Genomic DNA, 27925 nt, shown 5'->3' with positions numbered 1-27925 from the left:
CATGATTATAATTTTGCGAGCTGGTTTCAACAGTAAACACGCTGTCATTATTTGAACCTGTTCTACCAAACGTCCGGTGACCAGACGTCCGGTGACCAAACGTCCGGTGACCAGACGTCCGGTGACCAGACGTCCGGTGACCAAACGTCCGGTGACCAGACGTCCGGTGACCAAACGTCCGGTGACCAAACGTCCGGTGACCAAAGGTCCGGGAACCAAACGTCCGGGAACCAAACGTCCGGGGACCAAACGTCCGGTGACCAAACGTCCGGTGACCAAACATTCGAGTGCCTGGTCGGATATTTGGTCGCCGGACGTTTTGTCGCCCGGACGTTTGGTCGCCAGACATTTGGTCACCGTTAGTCCCCGGTCTTTTCGTCGCCAGTAAAATGGTGACAGAGTAAGTACTGTTGAAAACAGCTCTCAACAAGAGTTTAATATCTAAATATCTACTGTTGATTCATGAGAGTTAATATCTAAGTACTGTTTAATATCTAAGTACTGTTGAAACCAGCTATCAAAATTATATTCATGAGAGTTTAATATCTGAATATCTAATACCAAAATATCAGCTATATCAGAAATATCAGCTAGTGGGGCATTCTCCTCCGGTGAAAGAGTGTACCAGGGGTCCGGTAGGTCCCCCCATGTGGTGGAACACAGAGCAGTGATGATGATGACTTGCCACTTCATTCTTGTACTTGTTTACAGTGGGACTGATGTATCCAGGTGTCTCTTCCTTCGATTTTGACGGCAGAGGGGGTGGACAAAATCACACGGTCAGGTCCGTCCCAACGTGGAGAGGACCAGCACTTTCCTTTCATCACCTTGACGAGGTCTCCTGGGGACAGGACCTCCTGTGTGGGAGACAAAAGAATGTCGTCAGATGATTTGCATTTATCACAGTTCTTTCTTGGAACATTTTGAATAACCACTGAGTGAGGGGATCTGTTTCTACTTTCTCTTCAACCACCAGTTACATTTCCCACATTGGTAAGTGGAAGGGTCTGCCGTTCACTGCCACTGCCACCGTGGACATTGCCGTCTGGATGGAGTGTGCGGCTTATTTGGCTGCTTCATCTGCTCGCTTGTTCTCCAATCAGACAGGGTCTTGTCCCGTTGTCTGTGCTTTACATTTGCAGATAGCCAGCTTCATTGGTAGTTGTACCGCTTTGAAGAGTTCTGTGAGAAGCTCTGCGTGTTTGACGTTTTCATTCCTCGTTTGGCCCACTGTCTAGCGAATAAATGGACTGTTGAGAATGCATATTGGCTGTCTGTCCACACCGTTATGTCTTGTCCTTGGAATAGTTTACAGGCCTCTTTCAGGGCCACTATTTTTTTGGTAAGCGCGGTTAGCTCTTCCATCTTGCTGGGGAGAGATCTCACGTTCCCCATTATTATCGATGGAATACTGGGTCTGAAGCGTCGCTTTGACTCCTGACATTTTCGTCCAGCTCTCCACATCCTCTTTAACTCTGCAGGGAGGTCCAGGTCCATGTTCCTCATAGCCTGCAGGGCATCCTAGACCGAGCAGGACGTGCCGGCGGGGATGAAGGCGCAGCACGAGTGTCCCACCACGGCACACACACCTCCCTGCTGGGTGCCCACTCCGCCAAGAGCAGGGTGGACCTGGACAATCGCCTGGGCCATGGCGGCTACCCTGGCCTCTCGACCTTGCTGCAGCCAGACTGACACGCCGACACAGGCCTGGAACCTGCAGTCAATGGTCTCCAGATGCAGGATGTTCCTCGCTGTTCCCACCCAGGGGAACAGAGCCATTAGAGAGATTTTGGAGGAGACTGACCAGTGTTCGTGTTTGAGGGGCACATCCGAGCTCCACACTGGATCCTGCTCGTGAGCTTCATCACTCGTTCATCAGCTTTGACGTGGTGGCCAGCTTGGTGAATTTAGCGGTCAAAATAACACGGTGAGGTCCGTCCCCACATGGAGATGACCAGCACTTTCTTTTTATCACCTTGACGAGTACCAGGTCGCTTGGGGACAGGACCTCCTGTGTGGGAGACCGAGAAGATGTCGGTAGATCATTTGCATTTATCACAGTTCTTTCTCGGAACATTTTGCATAACCACTGAGTGAGAGAATCTGTTTCCCCTGTCTCCACCACAAGTCTGAGTCTTACTGTTCCATTGATTCTTTCAACAAGTCCAGCACTTTGGGATCGGTAGGCGCAATGATACCTTAGGTCGTCCCATAGCTCTGATCACGCGGCTCACGAAGCGAGCACCACCATCACTCCAAATGACTCATGGTATTCCATGGCTTGGAATAATCCTTTAGGATATGGCTTTTGCTACTGCGCTGGCGTCCGTTTTCTTAGATGGCCATATCTCAACCCACTTGTTCAATGACGACCAGACAGTACCTGTATATGCCACTTTGGATCCGCTCGATGAAATCCATCTTCAGAACCTGACATATTTTTAAGTAGGTTTGGAGACCTCTGGGTCTATACTATCCCTCCTGTTGAGACATGGTTCCTCCGATGGCTCAATTTGACAATCACTTCAAACAATGATCCTGGAGCGCATGGCTTGTTTGCATAGAAGCCCCTTGTGTTGAGTGGTTCCTTCTGTTTCCCACTGTAGTTTCTCTTTTTCTGGTCGTTTATTTTAACGCTTTGTAAGAAGGTTTAGTCCCAACTGAAACGCTTTCACCTTTTTTGCATATGGAGACAATAAAACCAATATAAGAGTTCCAAATGGCTTTATGGCATTGCTTGCTAAGCAATAATCTTTCCAATCAATATAGAAGTGGTTGCCGTTTTATTTTATTACGTCAGAAAGTTTATCGCACTTGTCTCCTCAAAGGTTTTAACTGTGAGAACCTTCTTACAGTGCATGTGGATCCACATCCCCCTCTCGGCTATTTTCACGTCTGTTGGTTGGTCAGCAACGCTTAGTATGGACGTTCCCACTTTAAGTCACCACCTGGCACCACCGTTGGTCTGTTTCCTGTTGAGAAGAACAGTCTCTTTCTGATAACCCAAATTCAATGCATTTACTTAAAGATTTTTCTTTTTTTGTTTTTCTTTTTTAATTCAATCAAAATGCAATTTCGCAGAGCAGATTATTTGTTCCTCCACATCAAGTTTGACATTTGGAGCTGCTGCATTTTCATTAAAAAAATGTCATTTGACGAAATATTTTTCCAATAATTTGTCACCACCATCCCTTATAAAGGGCTTATTGGCGATTTCAGAAAACGATTGCAAATTTCCAAATCCTTTTCCCCCTTGATATCTGATCAATTGATTATATCTTGTTGGTCAGCCAATCAAAAACACAAGAAGACAGACAACCATTCACGCACACTCATAATCAGTAGTCTGCAAATTTGCTGACCGATCAGCAATAATCAGTCCCAAAGGAAATAGGTCAACGTAATTTGGATGACATCAATTGTTTGATGCTTATGCATTCCATAATATCATTAATATTCTAATAGTTATTAATATGACCCACGCCAAAGCATATTTCACCCACTCAGGACAAACCAGGGAAATTATGCCTATCCTAAGTCAATTATTTTTATTTAAACCAGCCATAAAATTTGGGTGCCACTATCACTATAAATCAATAATTCTTTGGAATTCCATATCGTGCACTGTCTTTATTTTTTCCAATCTCTCTCTGTCACTCACTCTCTCTGCCTCTCTGTTACGGCTGGCAGCCTGGACACACACTATGTAGGAGGTGTGTGCTTATCTGCAGCTCTGGCTCCACCCCTGTGACAGAGCCCTGCCCAGGCCAACAAAGCTGTAATTAATTCCCCAATCATCCCTCCTGCCCTTATTTAAAGCCTTTTCAGTTGTCAGTTCGCCCTTGCCCTTGCCCTGGCCTTTGCCCTTGTCCTTGATGCCTTGCTGAGTTGCAGGCTTGTGAGTATGTTACTCCCTGTTATATTTTGTATGTGTTGTTAATGATTTTGGGTTGCATAGGGGGACTTGAGATAAGTTTAGACCCCATGGGTATACATATAGTTTGTGCATTTAGACACAGTTATTCCCCTGTCTAGATTATTTTACATCAGTTTAACAGTGGCATCCTTCGGTCTTATTTCCTGTATTTTGTGGGTGTTCATTTGAACACCTGTCTGGGAGGGTTTTTTTTACCGTTTATTTGAGGGTGCCACTTTAATATCTCGTGCTTCCCCTATGTTATCCCGTAGTCTGTTTTATTAACTTTATTGTAAATAAAAATAACTGAAGGCTACTTGCAATGTGTGTCCGAACTCATCTTTGACCGAACCTGTCTGCTGTGATAGTTGCGACTCCCTGGTATATCATACCCCAGGGGGAGTCGTAACACTCTCTCTCTTTCTGTGTGTCTGTCACAATCTATCTCTGTCTCTAATCTTTTTTCATGCTTACAAAACTTTTCTATTCCCTTACCAAAATCTTTTCTATTTAGTTAACAAATCTTTTCTATGCGCTTACCAAAATCTTTTCTATGCGCTTACCAAAATCTTTTCTATTCACTTACTGTAAGGTTTATCATTATTATATATTTGCTTGTAATATAGTAATCATTTTATACATGAGCTTGCAATGAAGAACGCTTTACCTTATTTTGTATATTAATTATTAAAATATATGAATGCTTTGCTTATTAGGAATGTTAGGTTCATTATTATTATAAAGGTGACATTAATACTAAGGCGTTTTAATACATCTATAGCAAAAGAAATGCTTGCTCCAAAGTTAACCAAAACACTTCTGGAGGTCACTTCTACTTCACACCTGGACTTCTCGAGACTATGCGTCAACAACAAGCTCTTGGAAACTGTGGATTTGTTTTGGGAAGCATGGCTTCTGAAGGTGGTTCGCATCAATTTTCTCTGGGGGAGATTCAACAGACCTACAATAGTTTTGACTCTGAATAATGTTTAGATTTCTGTTATGCATGTTGTTTAAATCTTATGAAGATATTCGCAAAAGGAACACCGGGGTCTTCAGAATCATCTGACCGGAGGCGCGTGTGGACGGATTCTCTTCTTGCATGAATAAATAGATATGATCTCAGATGCCTCAATTATTGAAAGTTGAACTTGGGAGTACTTATTGATGAATCTATCATTTTGGTCCTTCGAAGCCTGGGGTCAACACACCGAAAGGAATTCCAGGCGCTTGGTCGACGTCTGGGAAGACCGTGGCCACGGCATTTAAAACCCTTTTACAGGCAGGATTCTCGGCGGAGCGCCTGGATTCACAACGGTTGACGACCTTCCTGCCGGGGGAGACATCTGAGGCCATCTCTGATAAGCCACATGAATGTTTGAATTTGTTGACGATTGCCAAATGCGAGAAGGGACATTGCATGTGAAGGTCCATTTTGGGGGAAAAAGTGACAGTAAATCCTGTGTGATACTAGTCTCTGGAAGGTAAAGAGACTGAGCAATCTATAAAACTAAGGGCTTCGGTGTCCTGTACTGTCCGGAAAGGTACTTAAACTCCGATAAGTGTACCAGGGAGTATACTTGTGTCTGTTTGTGTGTAGTGATAATATACGGGAAAAAAAGGAAAGGTTGCTAGCTGATTGTGCACCAACTCCCTTCAAAATGGGAACCTCAGATAATAAGACGGCTAGAGTTGACGATCCGAAGCAAAGTCTGCTGTGTAGATTTTGGAAATTTGTTGAAAATCAAAGTGCTACAATGGTTAAATACCTAACTTTATAGATAAACAAATATGGGTTTGCTGGCCATCTTAATGCATGAAATAATAGACCTGCAGGATAATAAACACACTAATTCATCGAGGTAATATATGTATAATATATGAATGGAGATAGAAGCGAGACGGCTTGTTCCACAGAAGGATAAGACGAGTCCGTAGCGGGGGCCTCCTCGGCTGACAGGGAGAATATTTACCGAGATAGGTGGAGGGAGCGTAGGAGAGATTGGGAGAAAATAAATGAGGAGGTTAAACAACATCAAATTTTCCAAAAGGCTGGGTTTGTGGAAAATTGGGACGTTTCGTGATTGCCTGGACAAATGGGTCTCTAAAAACAAGGGATACCAGCTTAAAATTATTTGAATGAGAATTTTTAATATGGGGATGAGGATGTTGATTAGGATGTTGAGCTGGATTTAATGGAAACACTGGCATTTGATTTGGTTATTCCGGGATCACATTTTTTGTGTGAATGGGATTCAATTGGAATTTTGGTGATGCTGTAAGTCATAAAACAGCAATTGGAATGGTTAAATCTAAGTGTTTGATGTACTTTGTGAATAGTACATAAATGCACTGTCAATTTACTGGAATGAAAAGGCTTATTGCAACGTAGCCTGGTTTAGATCCCGTCCGCTAGCGGGAAGATGGTGTTTAAAAGACGAAAGGATATTTACAAAACGGCTAATTAAATGTTACGCAGGGTTTGAACCTGCGTTTTTTTTTTATCATACTCTAGACTAAAAGTCAAATAATGTATCGACTACGGGGAAAGCGCTCTGTTGCTGCGGCTGCTGATTATATTGTAATGTAATATGTGGGCCGTGGGGCGGCTGATTTGACGGTGTAAGGCATTCAATATGCGCGCGGCCGTACAAGCGACTAAAATATTTTTTGGGCCCCTTCCGTAAAGACATTACAATAATTGGCCTTAGGGGTGCTGAAGCCAGCTTTAGGGGAAAAACGGCATTTGCTATGATATGGTTGTGCTTGCAGCATATTTTTGATTATGGAGTCTTGGCAAAATATTGTGATATAGTTGGATATCAGATGAGGAAAATAATTTAGCTTAATAATGATAGTCTTCTCTAAAATGTGTTATTCACAGGGGAAAAAAAGAAAAAAAGACGACATTTCAATTCATTTGGGACCTCGATGGGGATGAATAAAAAACAAAACAAAAAGATAAGAATGCTGCTTTCGCAGCGAGCGTCAAGGTCACAGGTAGCGGCTAAAGCATTTCATAATAAGAGCAAAACACGGTCTGCAAGAAATGCAGGGTTATGCGAATGCTTTCACATTCATTTTTCGGGTTTTAAACAGAAATGTATATTAAGGTGATAGAAAATCTGTTTAGTAAAATGTTGATTTGGTAAAAGCTTTGGAGTTGGGAATGGAGCTTTATAGCAATTTTTGACCAAGTTGTGAATTTCGTAGGGCTCCTAATTAAAGAAAATTAGCTTTTGGAGGAGAAGAGAATATTAATAATGTTTTTAAATGTTTGGATTGTTCAAAAATACTTTAACATAGGAGGTTGGCTGGTTAAAGAAAAGGATGGGAAAATTTACAATATTATGGCATATTGGTGACAATTTGTGGGCCCATTGTTAAACATTGAAAATTGTAATTAGGAGATGCCTGATAGGTGGACTTCTCTAATTTAATTATTGTTTTTATTGTGGTAACAGAGGCCTATAGGGGTAGCTCTTCTCTTAAGTACACATCATGTGCTCTCATCATGTGCTCTCTCATCATGTCGCTCTCTCTCACACTCGCTCTCTCTCACACTCGCTCTCTCGCACTCTCTCGCCATCGCTCTCTCGCCATCGCTCTCTCGCCATCGCTCTCTCGCCATCGCTCTCTCGCCATCGCTCTCTCGCCATCGCTCTCTCGCCATCGCTCTCTCGCCATCGCTCTCTCGCCATCGCTCTCTCGCCATCGCTCTCTCGCCATCGCTCTCTCGCCATCGCTCTCTCGCCATCGGTCTCTCGCCATCGCTCTCTCGCCATCGCTCTCTCGCCATCGCTCTCTCGCCATCGCTCTCTCGCCATCGCTCTCTCGCCATCGCTCTCTCGCCATCGCTCTCTCGCCATCGCTCTCTCGCCATCGCTCTCTCGCCATCGCTCTCTCGCCATCGCTCTCTCGCCATCGCTCTCTCGCCATCGCTCTCTCGCCATCGCTCTCTCGCCATCGCTCTCTCGCCATCGCTCTCTCGCCATCGCTCTCTCGCCATCGCTCTCTCTCTCGCCATCGCTCTCTCTCTCGCCATCGCTCTCTCGCCATCGCTCTCTCGCCATCGCTCTCTCGCCATCGCTCTCTCTCTCGCCATCGCTCTCTCGCCATCGCTCTCTCGCCATCGCTCTCTCGCCATCGCTCTCTCGCCATCGCTCTCTCGCCATCGCTCTCGCTCTCTCTCGCACTCGCTCTCTCTCGCACACTCGCTCTCTCTCGCACACTCGCTCTCTCTCGCACACTCGCTCTCTCTCGCACACTCGCTCTCTCTCGCACACTCGCTCTCTCTCACACACTCGCTCTCTCTCTCGCACTCGCGCTCTCTCGCACGCTCGCTCTCTCTCGCACGCTCGCTCTCTCTCGCACGCTCGCTCTCTCTCGCACGCTCGCTCTCTCTCGCACACTCGCTCTCTCTCGCACACTCGCTCTCTCTCGCACACTCGCTCTCTCTCGCACACTCGCTCTCTCTCACACACTCGCTCTCTCTCTCGCACTCGCTCTCTCTCACTCGCTCGCGCTCTCTCGCACGCTCGCTCTCTCTCGCACGCTCGCTCTCTCTCGCACGCTCGCTCTCTCTCGCGCGCTCGCTCTCTCTCGCACGCTCGCTCTCTCTCTCTTGCACGCTCGCTCTCGCACGCTCGCTCTCTCTCTCTCGCACGCTCTCTCTCGCACGCTCGCTCTCGCACGCTCGCTCTCGCACGCTCGCTCTCGCACGCTCGCTCTCGCACGCTCGCTCTCTCTCACACGCTTGCTCTCTCTCACACGCTCTCTCTCTCGCACGCTCGCTCTCTCGCACGCTCGCTCTCTCTCACACGCTCGCTCTCTCTCGCACGCTCGCTCTCTCGCACGCTCGCTCTCTCTCGCACGCTCGCTCTCTCTCGCACGCTCGCTCTCTCTCTCGCACGCTCGCTCTCTCTTGCGCGCTCTCTCTCTCTCGCACACTCTCTCTCTCTCGCACGCTCTCTCTCTCTCTCTCGCACGCTCGCTCTCTCTCTCGCACGCTCGCTCTCTTTCTCTCACGCTCGCTCTCTCTCGAGCACTCGCTCTCTGTCTCTCTTGCACTCTCTTTCTCTCTTGCAATCGCTCTCTCTCTCTCTCTCTCTCTCTCTCGCAATCACTCTCTCGCCCGCGTTGTCTCTCGCACGCGTTGTCTCTCGCACAGGCTCTCTCTCTCGCTCGCACTCTCTCTCGCTCGCACTCTCTCTCTCTCTCGCTCGCACTCTGTCTCTCACTCGCTCTCTCTCTTACGCTCGCTCTCTCTCTCTCTCGCTCTCAAAATTATTATCATGAGAGAGTGAGTTTAATATCTAAATATCTAATACCAAAATATCAATTACAGCACTAATTTAACACATGGCTGCTGCCATTGACTGTTATAAGCGTCCAATTAACCTTCATAAGATCACTCATTTAACATGTCAACTATTGCCATTGACTGTCATGAACCTTCATTCTCTCTGGGAGAACTTGCAAAGTGTAAATACTTTAAATGATCATTTTTTTCAAACAAATAAAAGTCTTAGTATACGTTTACCCCGGAATTTTGACATTAAAATAAAATGCAATAAGTAAAATTAATTTATCAAAAAGAAGACAAAGCAAATTAACAGATGGTGTTTTTATTGAAGCAGTAAAACTTACAAATTCTAGCGGTAAAACTTAAAAATCTGTACAATAAAAGTGTTACTGTGTTTTGGTTATATATATCCTATTTACACTCCAGTTCCTTGACATACCCCATGCAAGCTCCGCTTCAGGTGAAGTCACTTTTTACTGGCGAAAGAACAAGCGATAATTTAAAGTACGCACAAGTTCATTCATTCATTTTCTGAACCAATTTATCCTCACTAGGGTCACGGGGGGTGCTGAAGCCTATCCCAGCTGACTTTGGGCCATACACGGGGGACACCCTGAACCGGTGGTCTGCAGATGGCAGGGCATGAGGAGACAACCAACCATTCACTCTCACACTCATACATTAGCAATTCAGTGTTCAGTCGGCTCATTAAGCATGTTTTTGGAATGTTGGAGGAAACTAAATTACCCAGAGAAAACCCATGCAGGCCCAGAGAGAATATGCAAACTACGCACAGGTAGACTGGCCTGAATTTGAAAACCAACGCTATGGGGTCGACGTGCTAACCAGTTAAGCCACCGGACTGCCCTACATGTCAGTTGACAATATATAATCATTACTTTTGTTTAATATCTATAACAGTAAAAAAAAAGAAGAGAAAAAAATAAAATAGGCCTGTAACTTCAGAGGTGAGTCAAATCTTGAGAGCCAGTACTTTTGACAACTGTGCGTTGTCAGATCACATCAAGATCAACAGGATTTGAAGTCCACTTTTCAATTTGTCCTGCGTGCATAAACTGATGTTATTGTCCACCACTTCCCACAACAACACACACGTGTCTCTTAAGTTTCTTATTCTGGCTGAACCTTTGGCCACAAACTGAGCAGGAAAAAGGTTTCTCACCAGTGTGGGTTCTTAAGTGATTTTTTAAGTGGACCACACGTGTGAATCTTTGGCTACAAACTGAACAGGAAAATGGCTTCTCACCAGTGTGTGTTCTTGCGTGACTGTTTAGACGCACCTTCGTTGTGAATGTTTGACCACAAACTGAGCATAAAAAAGGTTTATCACCAGTGTGGGTTCTCAAGTGAACATTTAAGGATCCCTTCTGTGTGAATGTTTGACCACAAACTGAACAGGAAAAAGGTTTTTCACCAGTGTGGGTTCTTGTGTGATTTTTTAAGTATTCCTTGGTAGAGAAAGCTTGCCCACAAACTGAGCAGGAAAAAGGGTTTTCGCCAGTGTGGGTTCTTGTGTGCCTTTTTAGGCTTCCCTTCCTTGTGAATGTTTGATCACAAACTGAGCAGGAGAAAGGTTTTTCACCAGTGTGGATTCGGGTGTGATTCGTTAAGCTTTGCTTAAGAGAGAAAACTTTACCACACAATGAGCAGGAAAATGGTTTTTCACCAGTGTGGGTTCTAGTGTGGATTTTTAAGATGTGCTTTAGAGAGAAAACTTTACCACACACTAGGCAGCAAAAGGGCTTTTCCCCAGTGTGGTTTCTGGTGTGAATTTTTAAGCTCTGCTTTAGAGAGAAAACTTTACCACACAATGAGCAGGAAAAAGGTTTTTCACCAGTGTGGGTTCTTGTGTGTATTTTAAAAGTACACTTTTTACCAAAGGTTTTCCCACAATGAGAGCAATTCCAGAGTTTGTCATCTCTGCCAACTTTATTGTGATCTTCCTCATCATCATCGTAAGGGGAGTGTGACACATCATCGGTATCTGATAGAGGAGCAATTAAATCATCAGCTCGCCATTGTTCTACTGAGCTGTTCAGAGGCTCAGCCATTCTGCTGGCCTCAGTCAGATCATATTGACTCTTCAAAGGCTCACCAATCGACCTGTTGACATCTTCCTCTTTTTTGATTGCAAAATGTTCTTTTTTCTCTTGCAGTTGAGAGGGCCCTGGCTCCTCCGGGGTGATTTGGGGGAGCTCCAATTCCTCTTTAACGACTACAGACGCTGGCACCTGCCACTCAGGAGTAAGATATTTGGCGAAACCTGCAAAAAAAGAAGATCAATATTAGATTTTAAGGACAGTCTATCCACCAGGCTGCCTGCCTGCGAGGTTACATTGGCTGAAACAGTGTGTGTGCACATTTAATTTAATGTGCACGCTCATAGTAATGTAATGTTTTTGATCGTATAGTTTTGACTTTTCTCCAAATATTACACAAAAAAAAATGTGCACAAATTCATCTCCAAAAGGTGATGCCCTAGGAACCCAAAGATCATGTTAGCGAACGAGGGAGGGCACGAGCGATCGAGGGCTCCCTCGCTCGCGCTCTCCGTCGCTAGCTCTCCCTCGCCAGCTCTCCCTCGCCCCCTTCGCCCACTCCCTCCCTCGCCCCCTCGCCAGCTCGCCCCCCCCATGCCTTTCCCCCCTCTCTCGCTCTCTCTCTTGCTCCCCCCCTCCCTCTCTCGCTCCCATCCCCCTCGCTCGCCTCCTCCCTTGCTCTCCCGCTCCCTCGAATGCCCTCCCCCTCCCTTCCTCCCTCACTCGCTCGCTACCTCCCTCCACCCATCTCCCCCTCCCTCCCTCGCAATAATTTAAATAGTATTATTGAAGTTATTCACCCTTGACCTCTTCTCGTTGTTAGTGACTTGATACTCACAAAATTGCAAGTGTGATGTGCTGTCGTGGCTATCCGGTGGTGGAGCCATGAAGTAGCCTGCCTGGAAACTTGTTTTTGAGCTACTGCCACTCGGACGCTCCACCCTTCTACTGGCCTCAGCCGGACCTGCATATTCATTCAAGGACTCTAAATTCCCCTTTTGTATGTCCACATCTTCCTCTTCAACATAAGGAGGATCATCCTCCTCCTTAAAGAGCAGATGCTGCTCCTCCTCAATGTGGAGTTTCCCAACATTAATGAAATGCTCCTCTTGTTCATGTTTAATGTGTGCAAATTCTTCATTTTCTTTTTCTACCATCGGAGTAGACTTCTGGCACTCAGGACCATGACTGATATCTGAAAGACAGGGAGTAAATCTGTTTTCTTCATTTGTTAACTCATGTCCCCAAAATGATTTGCTGCTTTAGTAATTCTCTTCCAGGACCGTTTTGTAATATCTTTTGTCATCGACTACAGGAAGAGGTCATTCAAATTGCTTGAGGTCACATTATTCTCATCACGGAAACGTGGCTACTCCTGCAAACCCCCGATGCCGCAGAATCGCTAGCTACCCGCACGTTACACCGGTATCACCAAACAACAGAATGTGTTGGAGTCTTTATTGTCGCCGTTGAGTTCAACAGAGTATGTTTTAAGACTGTTCTGCCTAAGTTCATCCAGTACACACCAGAGGAGATAAAACTCTAGACCAGGGGTGGCCAACCAGTCAGAGACCAAGAGCCACATTTTTTACTGTGGTACCGCAAAGAGCCACATTTTTTACTGTGGTACCGCAAAGAGCCACATTTTTTACTGTGTTACCGCAAAGAGCCACATCATACACATACCTTTGCTCAGCCAGATTTATTGTAAATGTCACACACCAGCATAGTAATGACATAAATTGACTCCTACAGCACTAACAGCACAGGCCAGTCATTATCAACAATGAACATTGTGTGCACTGTCTCACACAGACAAACTCTCAGTTCAACCAAGTCCACAAACAAAAATATAATAATTTACAATAGCGTTTTTCTTTTGCTATGCATGTTACTTAGTGGGACTTCTGGCATAAAATCAGAGCCTATTTTTGCGCAACATTTGCTTCTTGTGAGCTGTCATTTATTATGAATGGCTTTTAAGTAGCGCGCCCACCACGTGGTGTACGCCTCACTCTCCTATTGGCTGCTCCCGGCTGAGCACTCTCGCCTTGGTCTGCCTCGCAGGGGGTGTGGCTTCAGCCGACGCTCGATCTATGGGATACTTTTTGTGTGCGCGACGCCGTTCATTGTCGCTTCTGGTTCACGGGAGCTCTCCCACTCAGTTAAAAACGTTTACTTAAATGACCTTGCTCCTACTGGGATACTTTGAGGTATTTTCATCCCGAGCACATGCGCATTGGACGAAAATACCGTATTGAACTCAAGCGAAGCGCACACGCAAATAAAAATAAAACACAAATACAAACTTTGATATGGACGTAAGAGCCGCATGAAACCGGGCAAAGAGCCGCCTGCGGCTCGCGAGCCGCGGGTTGGCCACCCCTGCTCTAGACCATGTTTAAGCTAACATCAAACATGCTTATGGAACCACACCCTTCCCTCACCTTCCTGGATCCAACTAGCTATACCTGTCCCTCACCCCCTCATACACCCCACTCCGGAGGCTAACAAGGCCACGACTACCCTTTGTCAGCTGCAACACTGTTTTTTTCACACCATTTGGGAACTTCTTGAACACCACAACCTCCAGGACTACACAGACACTACTTTCATACATCAAAAACTGTACGGACAATGTCACTGTTAATGAACGTATACAGTGTTCCCTCGCTTATCGCGGTTAATGGGGACCGGGACCCGTGTCTCTGCGCGTGTCCGTGTGTGTGTACGTGTCCCTGTCTGTCTGTGTGTGCGTGCGTCTCTGTGTGAGTGAAGGGAAAGGCGTAGCCGCCGCCCGCTCCGGAGTAGAAAAACGAAAAAAGGAAAAAAAATGGCCAGTCACTGCGAAAAGCATGCAAGTAATCTTCATATGAATAGATATAAATATCAATATATACATACATATATACAAGAACGCTGTGAAACGTTCATAAATCTTGATGATTGCCGCGCAAAATAGGAGTTTAAACGGTGAAAGATAAACTTAGACGGATAAATAAGATGTAATTATATACAAGTTATTATAATAATATACCATAATTATTTAAGAGATAAGGATTTAGAAGCAGAGAAAATCAACAATATTAAGGATATCAAACAGAAAGACAATGCAAAAATTGCATTTTTTCCAAATTATTAGGATACAATAAATAATTTAGATATAATCGATCGGTTACATATCAATGTGGAAAAGTATTTAGAAATTTGGAAGCAATTTCTGAAATCGCCAATAAGCCTTTTTGGATGGTGATGAAAAATTATGGAAAATTGTTTAGTCCACAGAATTTTTTTGGCTGATAATGCATTGACTTGACAGAACAAATCTGCAATGCAAAATTTTGGCACTGAAATGAAAAACCAAAAACAGTGCATCATATGAAAATCCAAAGTACTGTTGATTTATAGTAATAATGTGTTAACTGACTAAATGACGGGATTGATTAAAGGTTCCATATTTCATTATGAAATAATTGCGCCCACAGGACGAGGTCACCCGGACGACAAAATATGGAAATCTTATTTAGTAGACTATAGACAAACCGCCATCATTCACTACACGATTGGAGCTACATGATGAGTCTAATCTGGCTATCTGCATAAAAGAAAAAACTTGAAAGAAACGCACTAATTTTGAGTTAGCAGATGGAGACTGTGCTTCTCAACAAGAAACATGGAAAAGACGCACGAGCAACCCAAATGAGAACATCTGTACCAAGTTTTGCTGACCAACCAGCAGAAATGAAAATAGCTGAAAAGGAGGATGCAGATCCACCTTTACACTGTAAGGAGGTTCTTTCAGTGGAAACGTTTGAGGAGATAAGTAAGAAACTTTTTGACGTGATCAGACGTAGTGGCAAGCACTCCAATCTGGATCGGAAAGATTATTGCCTTGGCAGAAATACCGTAAGCCATTAGGAACTTTTGATATTGATTAGGAACTTTTGATATTGATTTTATTGTCTCCATAAAAAGAGCGAAAGCGTTTCAATTGAGACCAAACCGTCTTACAGATAGTTAATGTGAACAATTAGAAAGAGAATGGGTAGAAATGTTACTAGATTTTAATTTTATGCCTGACTATTGAAAAATGTTGATCAAGAAAGTTTTATAGATGCTAGGCAAACTTCAAAGACAATGGAATGTGACATTTGATAAAAAGACCACTAAATTGGGATATTTTCAATTTCAAACAACTGAGTATAATATGCAACACGACTGAGTATAATATGCAACACGATGCACATTATTGCATGCATTTGGACTTGATTAGTATGCATTTTATAAGTAATGAGTTTTACTTGCTCTAAATGACTCAATTACGCTAAAATTATTGACCCTAACAAACAAGGGGTGGTTACAATTTAGTGGGTTCAATTCTACTCAGAATCATACTTGTGTGTATTTGTTTCTAGATACTAATTGATTTGAATGTACCTGTTGCAGAGAACGGAAAAGCTGTTTTCCTGAGGAGAGAGCAGCCTGATTTGCTTTTTGTATTCTTTCGATTTTCGGTATGATTAGTTAATTTGTGAAATTGCAGGAAAGGAAACAACAAAAATAATTATTGATCTTAACAAGGAAGCAGTGATCAAAATAGAATACCAGCTAGAATATTTGATTTTGACTGAAGGATTTTAAATTTTCTGAAACTGTAGTTATAAAATAAGTAAGATTGTTGTGATTTCTGTTCATTGGGGTTTTAAGCCCAACCACATAGCGGTAAGCAAATGTTAAGCGAATGTTGAGCACACGCTGAAGACAACGACAGAATACAGCAGCTAAAGCAGCAGCAGAGAACACTTACCAAACAGCATACCCAACAACAAAAACTGAGTCAATCTGAAGACTGTTAATTGATTTGAAAACATTGCACCACAGAAAGAAAAGATGCATGGACACATGAAGAAGCAGAACAATCCACAGACGGCCTATTTACAGCTAAAGGCCTACCGTCCCTACCAAAGAATTTATTCCAAAATTGAGCCATGGAAGAAGCCATGTCTCAACAGGAGGGAGGATGTACATGGCACGTGTGTTCCATGTCCCATAGGTCTAAATACCTACTTTAAAATTTTTGTAGGAACTGTTTAATTTGTTACAGACAATGTGCAAGATGACCTCAGGCCCAAACAAGTGCAACAGGGAGACAAAGTTGGAATCTTCACGAGGTGTCTCCTGAGCGGCCGCCTGTCGCCGCCTTCGAATGCAACAAATACCACCAACGGCTACCCCCCGGAAGAACTAATCCGCGTTCCAGGGCCAGCTCTAGCGCAGCTGAGGGTAACCCTTAGACGCCAGGGTGGCCTAACAACAACAACAACAACAACAACAACAAGTGCACCGTCCAAAAGAGCGTGGGACTTGAGGAGCGAACAAATGGTACGATAAAACCAAGAAACCGATAAACTTGTCCAAAGAACATGTAAGCTGCCGTGATCCTTGTGTCTACACTGCAGGAGGTGGTGAAGTCTGGTGACCAGATCCTGATTTGAGTCACAAAAAGGAAATCCTGGTCCACGCCATGTTGGGAAGGCCCCTTCGTGGTCCAACTCACCACCCCCACTGCAGTAATAGATTGCTGAGAGGTCGACGTGGATTCACCAATCCCAAGTCCAAGTAGTTCGAGACATCGGTGACTGAGTAGACTGGAAGTCGGACGGTTCCAAAACCCTTGTCCGTGAAAAAATCATCTGACGTCTGCTCACCTACCATGAGCACCGCCCACCTAACCTTGACCTCTCATAGTTTTTACACCATCACACAGAAGCCAAAATGAAATCCCCTGCCACCCTCATCACTGTGACTGTACTATCAGTGGCAGCCTGGGTGTGGCTGAATGCCCCGCCACCAGAGATTCGAGTTGAAAAATGAGACTATGCCGTGCTGCTGTCACAGAGGAAAGTGAGGTCGAAGAACCAAGAAAATATGTGCGCGCCTCTGTAGTCAGGCACCTCTGCAGGCAGCTACAGGCGTCTGGTTGGGTCCTTTTCACCGTGGCTGAAGAGAGGAAGGATAGTAGAAAGCATGCGGACTGTTGGCGTAAAAAGAGATCTCTCTAAAGCGTTGGGGAAAACCTATACTGATGAGGAGTTTGACGAACTATGTTATGAATTTCGACTGGAGCTGGATGAAATTACCTCTGAGAAGGAGATAATCAGCCGTGAGCAAGGAGATGTAAAGGCAGCGGGAGCGTCAGATGTTGTCCTTTACAAGATCGATGTACCAGCAAACCGCGATGACCTTCTCTGTTTGGAAGGTTTGGTCCGTGGACTGCAGGTCTTCAAGAATAAGTTGGAGGCCCCTCGGTACAAACGGGTCAGCCCGATTAGTGGGGAGGTTCAGAAGCTGATTATCACCAAGGAGACAGCAGCTGTACGGCCCTATGCTGTGGCAGCAGTTTTAAGGAACATCACATTCACGCAGGAACGCTACGATAGCTTCATCGAGCTCAGGACAAACTGCATCAAAACATCTGCAGAAAGAGGAGTCTGGTGGCGATAGGGACTCATGACCTAGACACCATCTCAGGTCCTTTCACGTATACAGCTAAACCACCAGGAGACATCCTCTTCAAGCCCCTAAACCAGCTCAAAGAATACACAGCCACCCAACTCATGAGCCTGTACAAGACTGACATCCACCTGAAACATTTCCTCCATATTATTGAAGACAAGCCTTTGCACCCTGTTATTTATGATAGCAATGGTGTTGTTCTGTCAATGCCTCCCATCATCAATGAAGATCACTCAAAAATTACTCTGCACAGCCACAGACTTGACTAAGGCAAAGATTTTGCTGGACATGGTTACTATGTTTAGCGAATATTGTTCACAGCCTTTCACTGTAGAAGTTGAAGTGTTGGATGCAAATGGTGATAAAATATATAAGATCAAAGTCGGTGCAAGTCAAATCACGTGATTCAATTTGGGGCAGTGCCTGGTGACCATAAGTTGTGGTCCACCCCCCCAGAAAATCATTGTCACTAATTTCCCAACTTGGACATTGAAGTGTTACATGAGTGTTCATTAACCAAACTGTCAAAGCCCTACAAGGTATAGCAGATGAATCAAGAGCCCTTAGAGAAATGGAGTTGCAAGACCGGATGGTCCTAGATTTGATAACAGCAAAAGATGGTGTGTGCCATAGTTGGAGAACATTGCTACTTTCCTAACTTCAATTTAAGTTCCATTCTCAGTCCAAGAGGTTCTCGCCAATTCCTGAGAATGGTTCTAATGTTGTAAATCTACTAGTGATGTAATACTGAGAAGGTTTAATTGTTTTAGTCTGATGTCCTTTTAAATTCACTACAGGAGGGAATGTAAAGTTGGGTAAAACAATAACAAGTGCATTTCAAAGGACATACATATTTCTTGTTGGCTCTATGACAAATCCGCAGCCAAACAGTGACACTTAGTGACACCTATGATGGTGGTGACACTGATGATTGTAATATTGAGTGAAGGTCCCTCTGACATCTAACCGTGACATGGATTGAAAGATTTTATGCAAGGATTCGTGACATCCAAGTTCCCTATAACAAAGAACAACCTGTCAATAATCATAATGATGTCTTTAACATGTCTCAGTGACTGTTGTACCGTTTCCATGACATCATTGCTGAAACTTAATAAAAGCGCGACTTGGGACTTGGGAAGAGGAGAAGGTCCGCAGAGCCGAGTGCGTGTCCATAATGGACTCGCGCCTCCAACCTTCCCCAGCCGCGCGGTTGCTTTAAAATATAACACAGTCTCATGCCTTGTTTTTCCTTTGTGCACGGTTGGTAAGTATGGGGATCTGTAACTTCAGACCCAACAACAGACACTACTTTCATACATCAAAAACTGTACGGACAATGTCACTGTTAATAAACGTATACAGTGTTCCCTCGCTTATCGCGGTTAATGGGGACCGGGACCCCCCGCAATAAGTGCATTTCCGCGAAGGGTGCCCCTTCAAAAATGCTTAAAGAAACGTGTAACACGTGCACAAAAGCACCACCAAGCAAAAACATCATAGTAGTCCGTATGGAGGATCTGCTGCAGTTTTCTTGCACATAAGAAACATCGTTATTGGGAGTTGTGAACATTGCTTTTTTGGGCGGTGAAGATGCGCCTGTAAACAGCCATGACGTCATCAATGCGATTCCTGAACTCTCACCAAGTTATTGACCATTTCTTTGATGCAATTACTAATTTTTATTGAATATTTTGTTTCCACCTTTTGTAAGATGATGTAATTTATAATTCTAACTTAATATCTTTACATTTTTATATTTTTTTTCCTGAAAAAAAATCTGCAAAGCTCTGAGTCCGCGATAGCTGAAGCGCGAAGTAGCGAGGGAACACCGTATGTGTTGTTCCTAACCAAAAACCTTGGATGACCAGTGAGAAACACGCACTCATCAAATGCTGTAACACCGCCTTCAGGCAGGTCAGGGGACAAGTTAGAATACAGCACTGCCAGAGTGGACCTGAAGAGAGGCATTAAAAAGGCCAAGGCAGCATATAGAAGGAAAATTGAGGAGCACTTCACAGAAAATAACCTAAAGAAGATGTGGCACGAAATATGGCAAATTACCAATTAAAATGACTATTGATTGGATTGGATAACTTTATTCATCCCGTATTCGGGAAATTCCGTTGTCGCAGTAGCAAGAGGGTGAGGATGCAGAAATAGGAACTATGGACTCTGTGTCTGTTAACGCAAATGCCTCATTAGTAGAGGAACTGAACTGTTTCTTTGCCCGCTTTAAGACTGACAAATCAGTCAGTCTCAACCGTGACCGAACGCTTCGCCGAAATAGGTTTCGTCGACGGCCGGCCGACCGGACAGACGGTATTTTAAATTTTTATACATGATTTGCAAGTTTTTTACTGCTTTAATAAAAACACCATCTGTGAATTTGCTTTGTCTTGTCAATGAAATAATTTTAAGAATGGCTGCTTATTCATAATGTGTTTGATATTAAAAAATATTATCTTTGTATTGGCTCTTGACTAATTCATTTGAACTATACTAATTTGTCTATCTACTCAACAGGATATTGGATTGGAAAAAGTTTTATTTCTTCCAGTTCACCATCTATTAACAAAGTAACAGATAACTAGTGGTTTAATGTTACTAAAATGTGTTTAATAATACTAAAACTATACGGATTTGAAAGGGGGAGAGAGAGACAGAGAGAGAGGAGCGGAGAGGGGCGGTGGCGCTTTTTCCAAGGCAACACGCTCGTTTCATACCATAATTAAATTTGAATCAACTTGTATTACGATGCAGACAATCAAAAATAATTTTAATCTAACCTTACACTAAATGTAATGCTAATTTTGTTTTAAAGTTTGATACCGTTCTTCTTCCGGGTTGGCTCTATTTGCCCCGCCTCCACCCTGACTTCCACTATAGATGGGCTGTTTCCTTTTGTATTCTCTTCAAAATTTTCTGAAAATGATGCACACAAATGTCTTCACAATAGGATAAAGCACGACCACTTGCCAAAGAGAAGTAATATCTACTATTCCTCGTATTAGATCGCTCCGCCATTCGCGCCTTGTGACAGGGGAAAAAAACACTGAAAAAAGTGCTCGTAGATATCTGTTATACACAAAATAGATGCGGCAATAAAGACAGTGCGCTAAAATCATAAACAGCCTCTCATGTCTTGACCACCTCGCGTTATCATATCTCAAAATTTGTCTCGTATTCAGAAATAACTTGCTCAAACTTTACCTGTATCTCGAATTGCTCTGACGTTGGGGTGTTCGTATGTTGAGATACCACTGTATGCCTAGACAGGGTCCAGTCCTTCACATTCCTGGGGGTCCACGTCACAGACAAATTTTCTTGGTCTACCAACACCACGGCAGTGGTGAAGAAGGCCCAGAAACGACTCCATTTCCTGATGGCACTCAGGAGGAACAACTTGGACACTAAGCTTCTTGTAAACTTCTAAATAGCCACTGTGGAGAGCATCCTGGCATTCTGCACTACAGTGTGGTATGTTGGAAGCACGGCAGCAGACAAAGGCCATGCAGACAGTGATCAACACCGCCAGACAAACATCGGCTTCTCTCTGCCCTCACTGGATGACATTGCCAGCCCTCGCTACCTCAGCAGAGCCGGGAACATTTTCAGGGACCCATACCACGCTGGTCACAACCTGTTCAGCTGCTAACCTCTGACAAACACTTCAGGTCTCACAAAGCACGGACAAATAAACTCAAGGACAGTCTTTCCCAACGCAATTCAGGACTCTGAACTTGCGTTAGCACGACTCAATCCCTTCTGTGCAATAACTTCGGGGTGTGTAATAACAATCTGCAATATCTTAGATTGTGCAATATTTTAGAATTTACCTTGCCAGGATGGGACTTTTTAAATTTTATATTACTTATCTTTTTTTTTGTACTGGAAAACACTGAGGAGTAACACCACCAATTTTGTTATACGCAACTGTGTATGATGACAATCAAGGCTTTTGATTTGATTGAGAGGAACAGCAAGACAGAAGGGACCAATAAGAGTAGGGAAACGTACATCAGTTGACACAGAGGAAACTAAAATAACAATCTGAACCCAATCCTAACAGAGAGAACACTCAATATTGAGAGATTAGAATACCACTATTACATGGTTAAAATATAAATATGAAATCATAGATTGTACTATGACAAGATTCAAATCTTAATATTACAAGTTCAAAGTCATTTTGATTCTTATTTTTATGAAAAGTAAATCTGAAGCTCTTTGGTTATCCAGGCTTCAACTTTTGTCGGCGTTAAATCCATGTGGGCACAAAACAGCTCTTCTTCTAATGTTAGGTGCCTGAAGTAATATTGGGAGGAAAAAAGTCATAATGTTACGAAATTTAAGTCTTTTTCCTGGTTTTACGGTACGTGACATTGCTTGGAGGCACGGGGGATTATTAATCATTACAGTATAAGGTTTTATTGAAGACATCAATTGATCACTGCTGTGATTATTTATCCGTGTTTCAAGGTATGCTGTTTGCTGTAGAGGCCGATTGACTTTGTGGTTTGCAATATATACTGCTTAGCGTATGAGAAAGAAGATAATGTTTAGTGATGTTTATTTAATTTTGATGTGTGTGCGTGAATGTGCGAGTCTCGGGTCACGCACATGGAATAGCATTTAGCACGCTACCTTCGGCAGCCATTACCGTTAGCATTATATGTGGAGCGTCTGTGACGGTCGTAGCAAAGAAGTTGTCACGCAAATGGAATAGCATTTAGCACGCTACCTTTGGCCGCCATTACCGTTGGCATTATATGTGGAGTGAGATCAGAGAGACAGTAAAAACGTGCCAGTTCAGAGTTCACTCCTGCACAGTCAACAGAACTTCTACATTGTCGACAAGATGGAACAGTTACACAAAGAGGTGGTAGGAATGTTGAATAACCTGACGGAAAAAACCTCCTGGAAATATGGGATTTTCTTAACATATTAAGAAGTGTTAAACGGCAAATCGTGTCTATCATTAGTGGCTCACATTGTGAAGCGAGAAGAGAAGAACTAGAGGATCGAGAGGATGAAGGCATGTCTGAGTTGTTGAAATTGAAATATAAAATATCAGAAATGAAGCATGAAGTCAAAAGAGATGAAAACCAAAAACAAGGATCAACATTGGAAGAGACTCCAACAACTTTGCCCCAGCTACCAGATGATGCGGACCCTCAAAGGGGTGTGTCTACCCAGCCCCAGCCAAGCCCATACTGGCGCAAAGACTTCAAAATTGCCGGCCAAATAGGTGAACCAGGCATGAGGGACAAGCTGACATTCTCCAGCCTTGTTCATCAAATTGAAAATGGACTGAATAGGGGTTATCCAGATGTGGAAATCATTGATGCAGTTATCAGAGCAGTTTGCAGTTACGAAATTACTTGGAAGAAAAACCTTACCTTACTCTTCCCACACTCAACTGCATCCTAGGCGCTCATTTTCAGGAGAGGAATGCTACCGACCTCTAAAAGCAGTTAGCTTCCGAAGTGCAGCACATCAAAGAGACTCCTCAAAGTTTCTTAATGAGTCTTGGGTCTTAGGCAGAAGGGACTGTTTGCATCCCAAGAATCAGAATCAGGACTCCAGTATGACCCAAGTTTAGTCCAGCGAATGTGCCTGCACACAATACTTACTGGGCTTCCGAGTGAGTGTTCGGGTAGATATGCAGCCTCTCTTGCTGGACTGTAAGACTTCAGATGAGCTTTTACTAGAGCGGTTAAATGTAGCCTGTGCTAATGAAACAGAAAGGAGAAACAAAAAGAAGTTCAGTGCCCTACAGGCATAGACATGTTAGCAAGGTACAGTCAGAAGACCTACGACCTACCAATTGTCCTGGAAAAGAAAAACCAAAAGTGTCCCCCGAGGTACAAGCGGAGTTGACTGAACTTAAGATAAGTGTTGTTTCTCTTAAAGATATCAGTGCAGAAATAGCCCAGATCAAAGAGACACTACAGCAGGCTATGTTTTAGCCTCAGTCCTACCTCCCACCCTCAGTTAGAAGACCAGGTGGGGCGCCTCAGCCACCTTCTGCGAAAAAAATAAAAAATACTACAACAAACCCCCAGGACCCCACTGGAACACTAGCCGCCCTGCTTATGTCCCAAGGAGGAGTTTTGCTGGTCGGCAGGGAGGACGAGATGTGCAGTGCACACACCGTTATCACTGGGGGGGTGGAGAACATTTCCAAGTTGGATGTAAAATCCGAAGAGTCAGACCACTAAGAGAAGCACCTTTAGAACGGCTAGTAGTTGCCCCTGCAGGAGGAGTGTCAACCATGAACAAGGAAATGTCCCACTTTGACGCTGCCTTCCTTACAGATGTGTTGTTCACTGTCAAATGCAAATGAGACTGCTCCTGCGTCAATCAACTCCATACCAAAAGAATAGATTATAGCAGAGCTAACTCGGGAAAGGGAAGGTGTGGTTTGTATGCGTTGTGGCACATCCAGTCCTCTGCCCATTGCCAATCCTCGGAGCATACAACAACAGCAGGTGGGAACTCAGCAACACCTGATGATGGAACTTGCCGATTCAAAGTCAAAGATCAGACGACTTAGACAAGAGCTAGAAGAGAGGAATGAAATGTTGGACAACAGACACGAGCAGGAATACATGGAGGAAAAAATAAAGAGGCTCCAGCAGGAGAATTTGAAGCTGCTCGTAGACGCCCGTGCAGCCTGTGCCTACCGCGATGAAATGGATGCGCTGAGAGAACGTGCAATCAAAGCTGACAAGTTGGGGAGTGAGGTGACACGCTACAGGGAGCAAATCCACAAGATGAAGTTTTACAAGGCCAAAGTGGAGGATATGAAAGAGGATAACAGAATACTGCAGGAAACCAAAAAGGTGTTTAAGGATCAATTGGAAGGCTGGAGGGCACACTCAGATGAAATCAACCAGCTGGAAAAGCACAGCCTGCTGCTGAAGGCCCGGATCTACGATATGGAACAAGGAAGGGATGCAGATTGTAAATGCATTGAGGAGCTGGAGGATGAAAACTTGACTTTGTGTTTAGCTCAGAGGTGGAGCATGGAGGCGTCTCAGCACCTAGAATGGCAGATAGAACAACTATCTAAAGCCAATGGCAACTTTCACGGGTGGCAGACTCGGAGTGAGGAGGCTTGTGCACAGATCTGTAATCGACTGTTAAAACTGGAGGAGGAGAACAAAAGTCTTCTCCAGACTGTCGTAGAGCTCAGAGCTGTCCGTATTCACAACAGAATGCAGTCCGACAAACAGACTCAGAGTTGTGATTATTTCTCCATGTGTTTCAAGATGAAAATGCAGGGTGCAACACGAATTTAGAGTCTTCGATCATCCAGCCCTACCATGAATGCGTTTGGGATGTGGCAGGAATCCGGAATTATCTGGAGAAAACTCACAGAAACCCGTGGAGGACATGCAAACTCCACACAGAATTGTGAGGCCGACGCCCCAACCAGTCTCCCACTAAACCACCTGATTGTATTTATTAATATTTATTTTAATTATATAATTTTAAAGGAGCCTTGTATACACAAATTAACAATACGCAGAATTTGAAACAGCAAGAATAACAATGGAAAAAAAGATGTACAATTACAATTAAAAAATGTATTATCGATAGTAAAACGGTTGTGCCGAAAAGTGCCGAATTCAGCAGGCTGGGTGTCTTTATATGGAGTTTTGCTGTAATACCCGATTTATTTGAAGATCTATGTTTCTAATACATAGTGTTTGGCTTTCTCCTGTTTGCTCCGATCAATGTGGTTGTATTTATCAAATTCAATAAAGCCCTTTGTAAGGCACAATTCAAAACAATATTGTAATAAATCTGCAGCACAAGAGAGTCAAAAGTCAACTCACCTGACATTTCTGGGCTTGAAGTTTTCTTGCTAAGCGATGTGACGATCCCAAGCGCCTTGTTTCTTCTCTTTGTTAGATGGCTATCATAAACTAAGCTAAGCTATTCAGCCTGCAACGTTTCCGCGTGCACCCACACCGTTTGGGCAAAACGCTTCGCAGTAGAACTACGATTGATCGGATTCGCGGGGCGTCCTAGAATCTCTGACGTCTGCTAGTGAATTGCCGCATGGGGCCAAGGAGAGATTGTCAGTGAATCTTCTTCGAACCCAGGAGACAAGAGCGCAAATCAATCGGAACTAACGGCGAGTGTCGATGACGTCATTGTCAAACATGATTTTGAAAAATAAAGTTATGAACACTCTCGTCCACCCAAAACAGACATAGCATAATCAATAAAACACACGATAATAACAGATTAAATAACAAAATTTATATCCCGAAGACAATAACATATTTTAACCATATAATGTAATGAAGACTATTCTTTCAGATCGTGTCTTTATTCGAATGAATACAAACAACAGTGCAAAGCATTCTGGGTCACACTGAGAGCATGTTACAGTGATGACCCACTAGATGTCACTATACATAACTGTAATCTGTAACATCTTCCTTTCTTTAGATTACCGTATTTTCATGACTATAAGGCGCACTGCATTATAAGGCGCACCCTCAATTAATGCACCCTCAATTAACTTTTAATGACTCACACAAGGTTTACAAAAAAACAAGGGCTTGAATATCCCAAAACGTAACAGAACCGGAGTATGGGGTATAATATTACCTTATAGCGATGTATGCTGTGACCCGGCGTGTCACGCAGGAAGTTACGCATGGACATACGCAGACGATCCGACATTGACTACCACTTTCGTGGCACTTAAATACCCACATCCGGAAGTAATCAAGGATTCTAATGGGTCACACCTGGAAGTGCTCGAATCATTAGGGGCTGGGCATGAATGACAGGTGCAATCAGCCACCAGTCTGGTCTGGTGGCTGATTGCACCTGTCAGTACCTCCTCCCCTACGCGGGCCAATTGGCCCACGACGAAGGGCTGTACCCTTCCCAGTCTACCAGATAGTGCAGGCCGCGACCTCGGTGGCGAATGTCCAGAAGAAGTTCAACAAGAAATGCCTGGCCCCCATCAATCATCAGTGGAGGGGGCGGAGGAGAGTTGGGGGTGAGGCAGCTGGCTCATCGTGACTGGCTTGATTTGGGAAATGTAGAAGGTGGGGTGTATGTGGAGGGGCAGTGGGAACTTGAGGCGCACGGTGCATGGGTTTATTACCCATTCGATATCGTAGGGACCGATGAAGTGAGGGGACAGCTTCTGGGACTCTGTCCTTAGAGGGAGATCTTGGGTGGACAGGTATACCTTTTGACCAACAACGTAGGCTTTTGCGGGGGTACGACAGCAGTTGGCCTGCCTTTGGGCACGGGTGGAAGCGTGCTGAAGCGCAGCCCCAGCCTTTTCCCAGATACGGCCAAATCTGATCAGGTGTGCCTGGACGGAAAGCTCGGCAATATCCGCCTCAATGGAAGAAAATACGGGGGGTTGATAGCCTATGGAGCACTCGAAAGGGGACAGGTTGGAGGAGGATTTAGGGTGGGAGTTGTGGGCATACTCAATCCAGGGCAGCTGGTTGCTCCAGGTGGTAGGGTCGGCATGGGTTGCACAGCAAATAGCTGCCTCCAACTGATCTGTGTGCTCACACTGATCGTAAGACTGCGGATGATATCGTGAGGAGAGGCTAGTTGTGTTCATCCATGAAGTCAGACTAGACGTTCGAAGTGAATTATGGACCCCAGTCAGAAACGATGTTGGCCAGGATTCCATGCAGAAGGAAAACATGCTGTGTAAGGAGAGTGGCCATCTTCTGGGTTGAAAGTAGTTTTTGGAGGGCAATGAAATGGGCAACCTTGGAAAAACCGGTCGACTATGGTTAGTATGCCGGTGTTACCCTGGGATTCAGGAAGGCCCCCGATGAAGTAGTGTGCGGGCTGGGTGGCTGGTCAGGCAGGAGGTGTGGGCCCATTCTCGCACCTTGGAATACATTGGGTTCAGAACATATAGGTCCTTATGCCTACCTCGACCTTGGGTCCGACTCCAAATCTTGGGCCCCCAATACTTTGGCCTCCAGCCCCGTCCTCACTCTCCACAATACAGGAGGGAGGGAGGATAGTTGGGGGCTCCTCTTCCGAGTTTGGGAATGGGAAACGTGGGATAACACATTCGGCTTCCCCTTCCCGGAACCTGGGCTATAGTTTAGTGTGAAA

General features: G+C 44.3%; 1 protein-coding gene across 9 annotated transcripts; it reads right to left on the bottom strand.

The window, feature by feature from the left end:
- Positions 1-9527: 9527 nt before the first annotated feature.
- LOC144213384 (uncharacterized) lies at positions 9528-26132 on the bottom strand. Of its 9 annotated transcripts, none has more exons than XM_077741818.1 (5): positions 25645-26132; positions 23434-23532; positions 23200-23350; positions 12120-12476; positions 9528-11505 (listed from the first exon to the last, which is right to left on the bottom strand). In XM_077741818.1, the coding sequence occupies exons 4-5, from the start codon at positions 12436-12438 to the stop codon at positions 10304-10306; spliced, it is 1521 nt and encodes a 506-aa protein (XP_077597944.1). In that variant the 5' UTR covers positions 12439-12476; positions 23200-23350; positions 23434-23532; positions 25645-26132; the 3' UTR covers positions 9528-10303. The 9 variants fall into 9 exon arrangements, with proteins under 9 accessions (XP_077597944.1, XP_077597945.1, XP_077597950.1 ...); XM_077741819.1 differs by having other exon boundaries at positions 23434-23527; XM_077741824.1 differs by lacking the exons at positions 23200-23350; positions 23434-23532; positions 25645-26132 and adding an exon at positions 25128-25391 and having other exon boundaries at positions 9528-10284; positions 11119-11226; positions 11338-11505.
- Positions 26133-27925: the final 1793 nt, after the last annotated feature.

This window comes from Stigmatopora nigra, chromosome 20 (assembly GCF_051989575.1).
Source record: "Stigmatopora nigra isolate UIUO_SnigA chromosome 20, RoL_Snig_1.1, whole genome shotgun sequence".
Lineage (NCBI taxonomy): Eukaryota > Metazoa > Chordata > Actinopteri > Syngnathiformes > Syngnathidae > Stigmatopora > Stigmatopora nigra.
The sequence above is the reverse complement of the archived record's forward strand: the minus strand, read 5'-3'. Positions and strand labels throughout refer to the sequence as shown.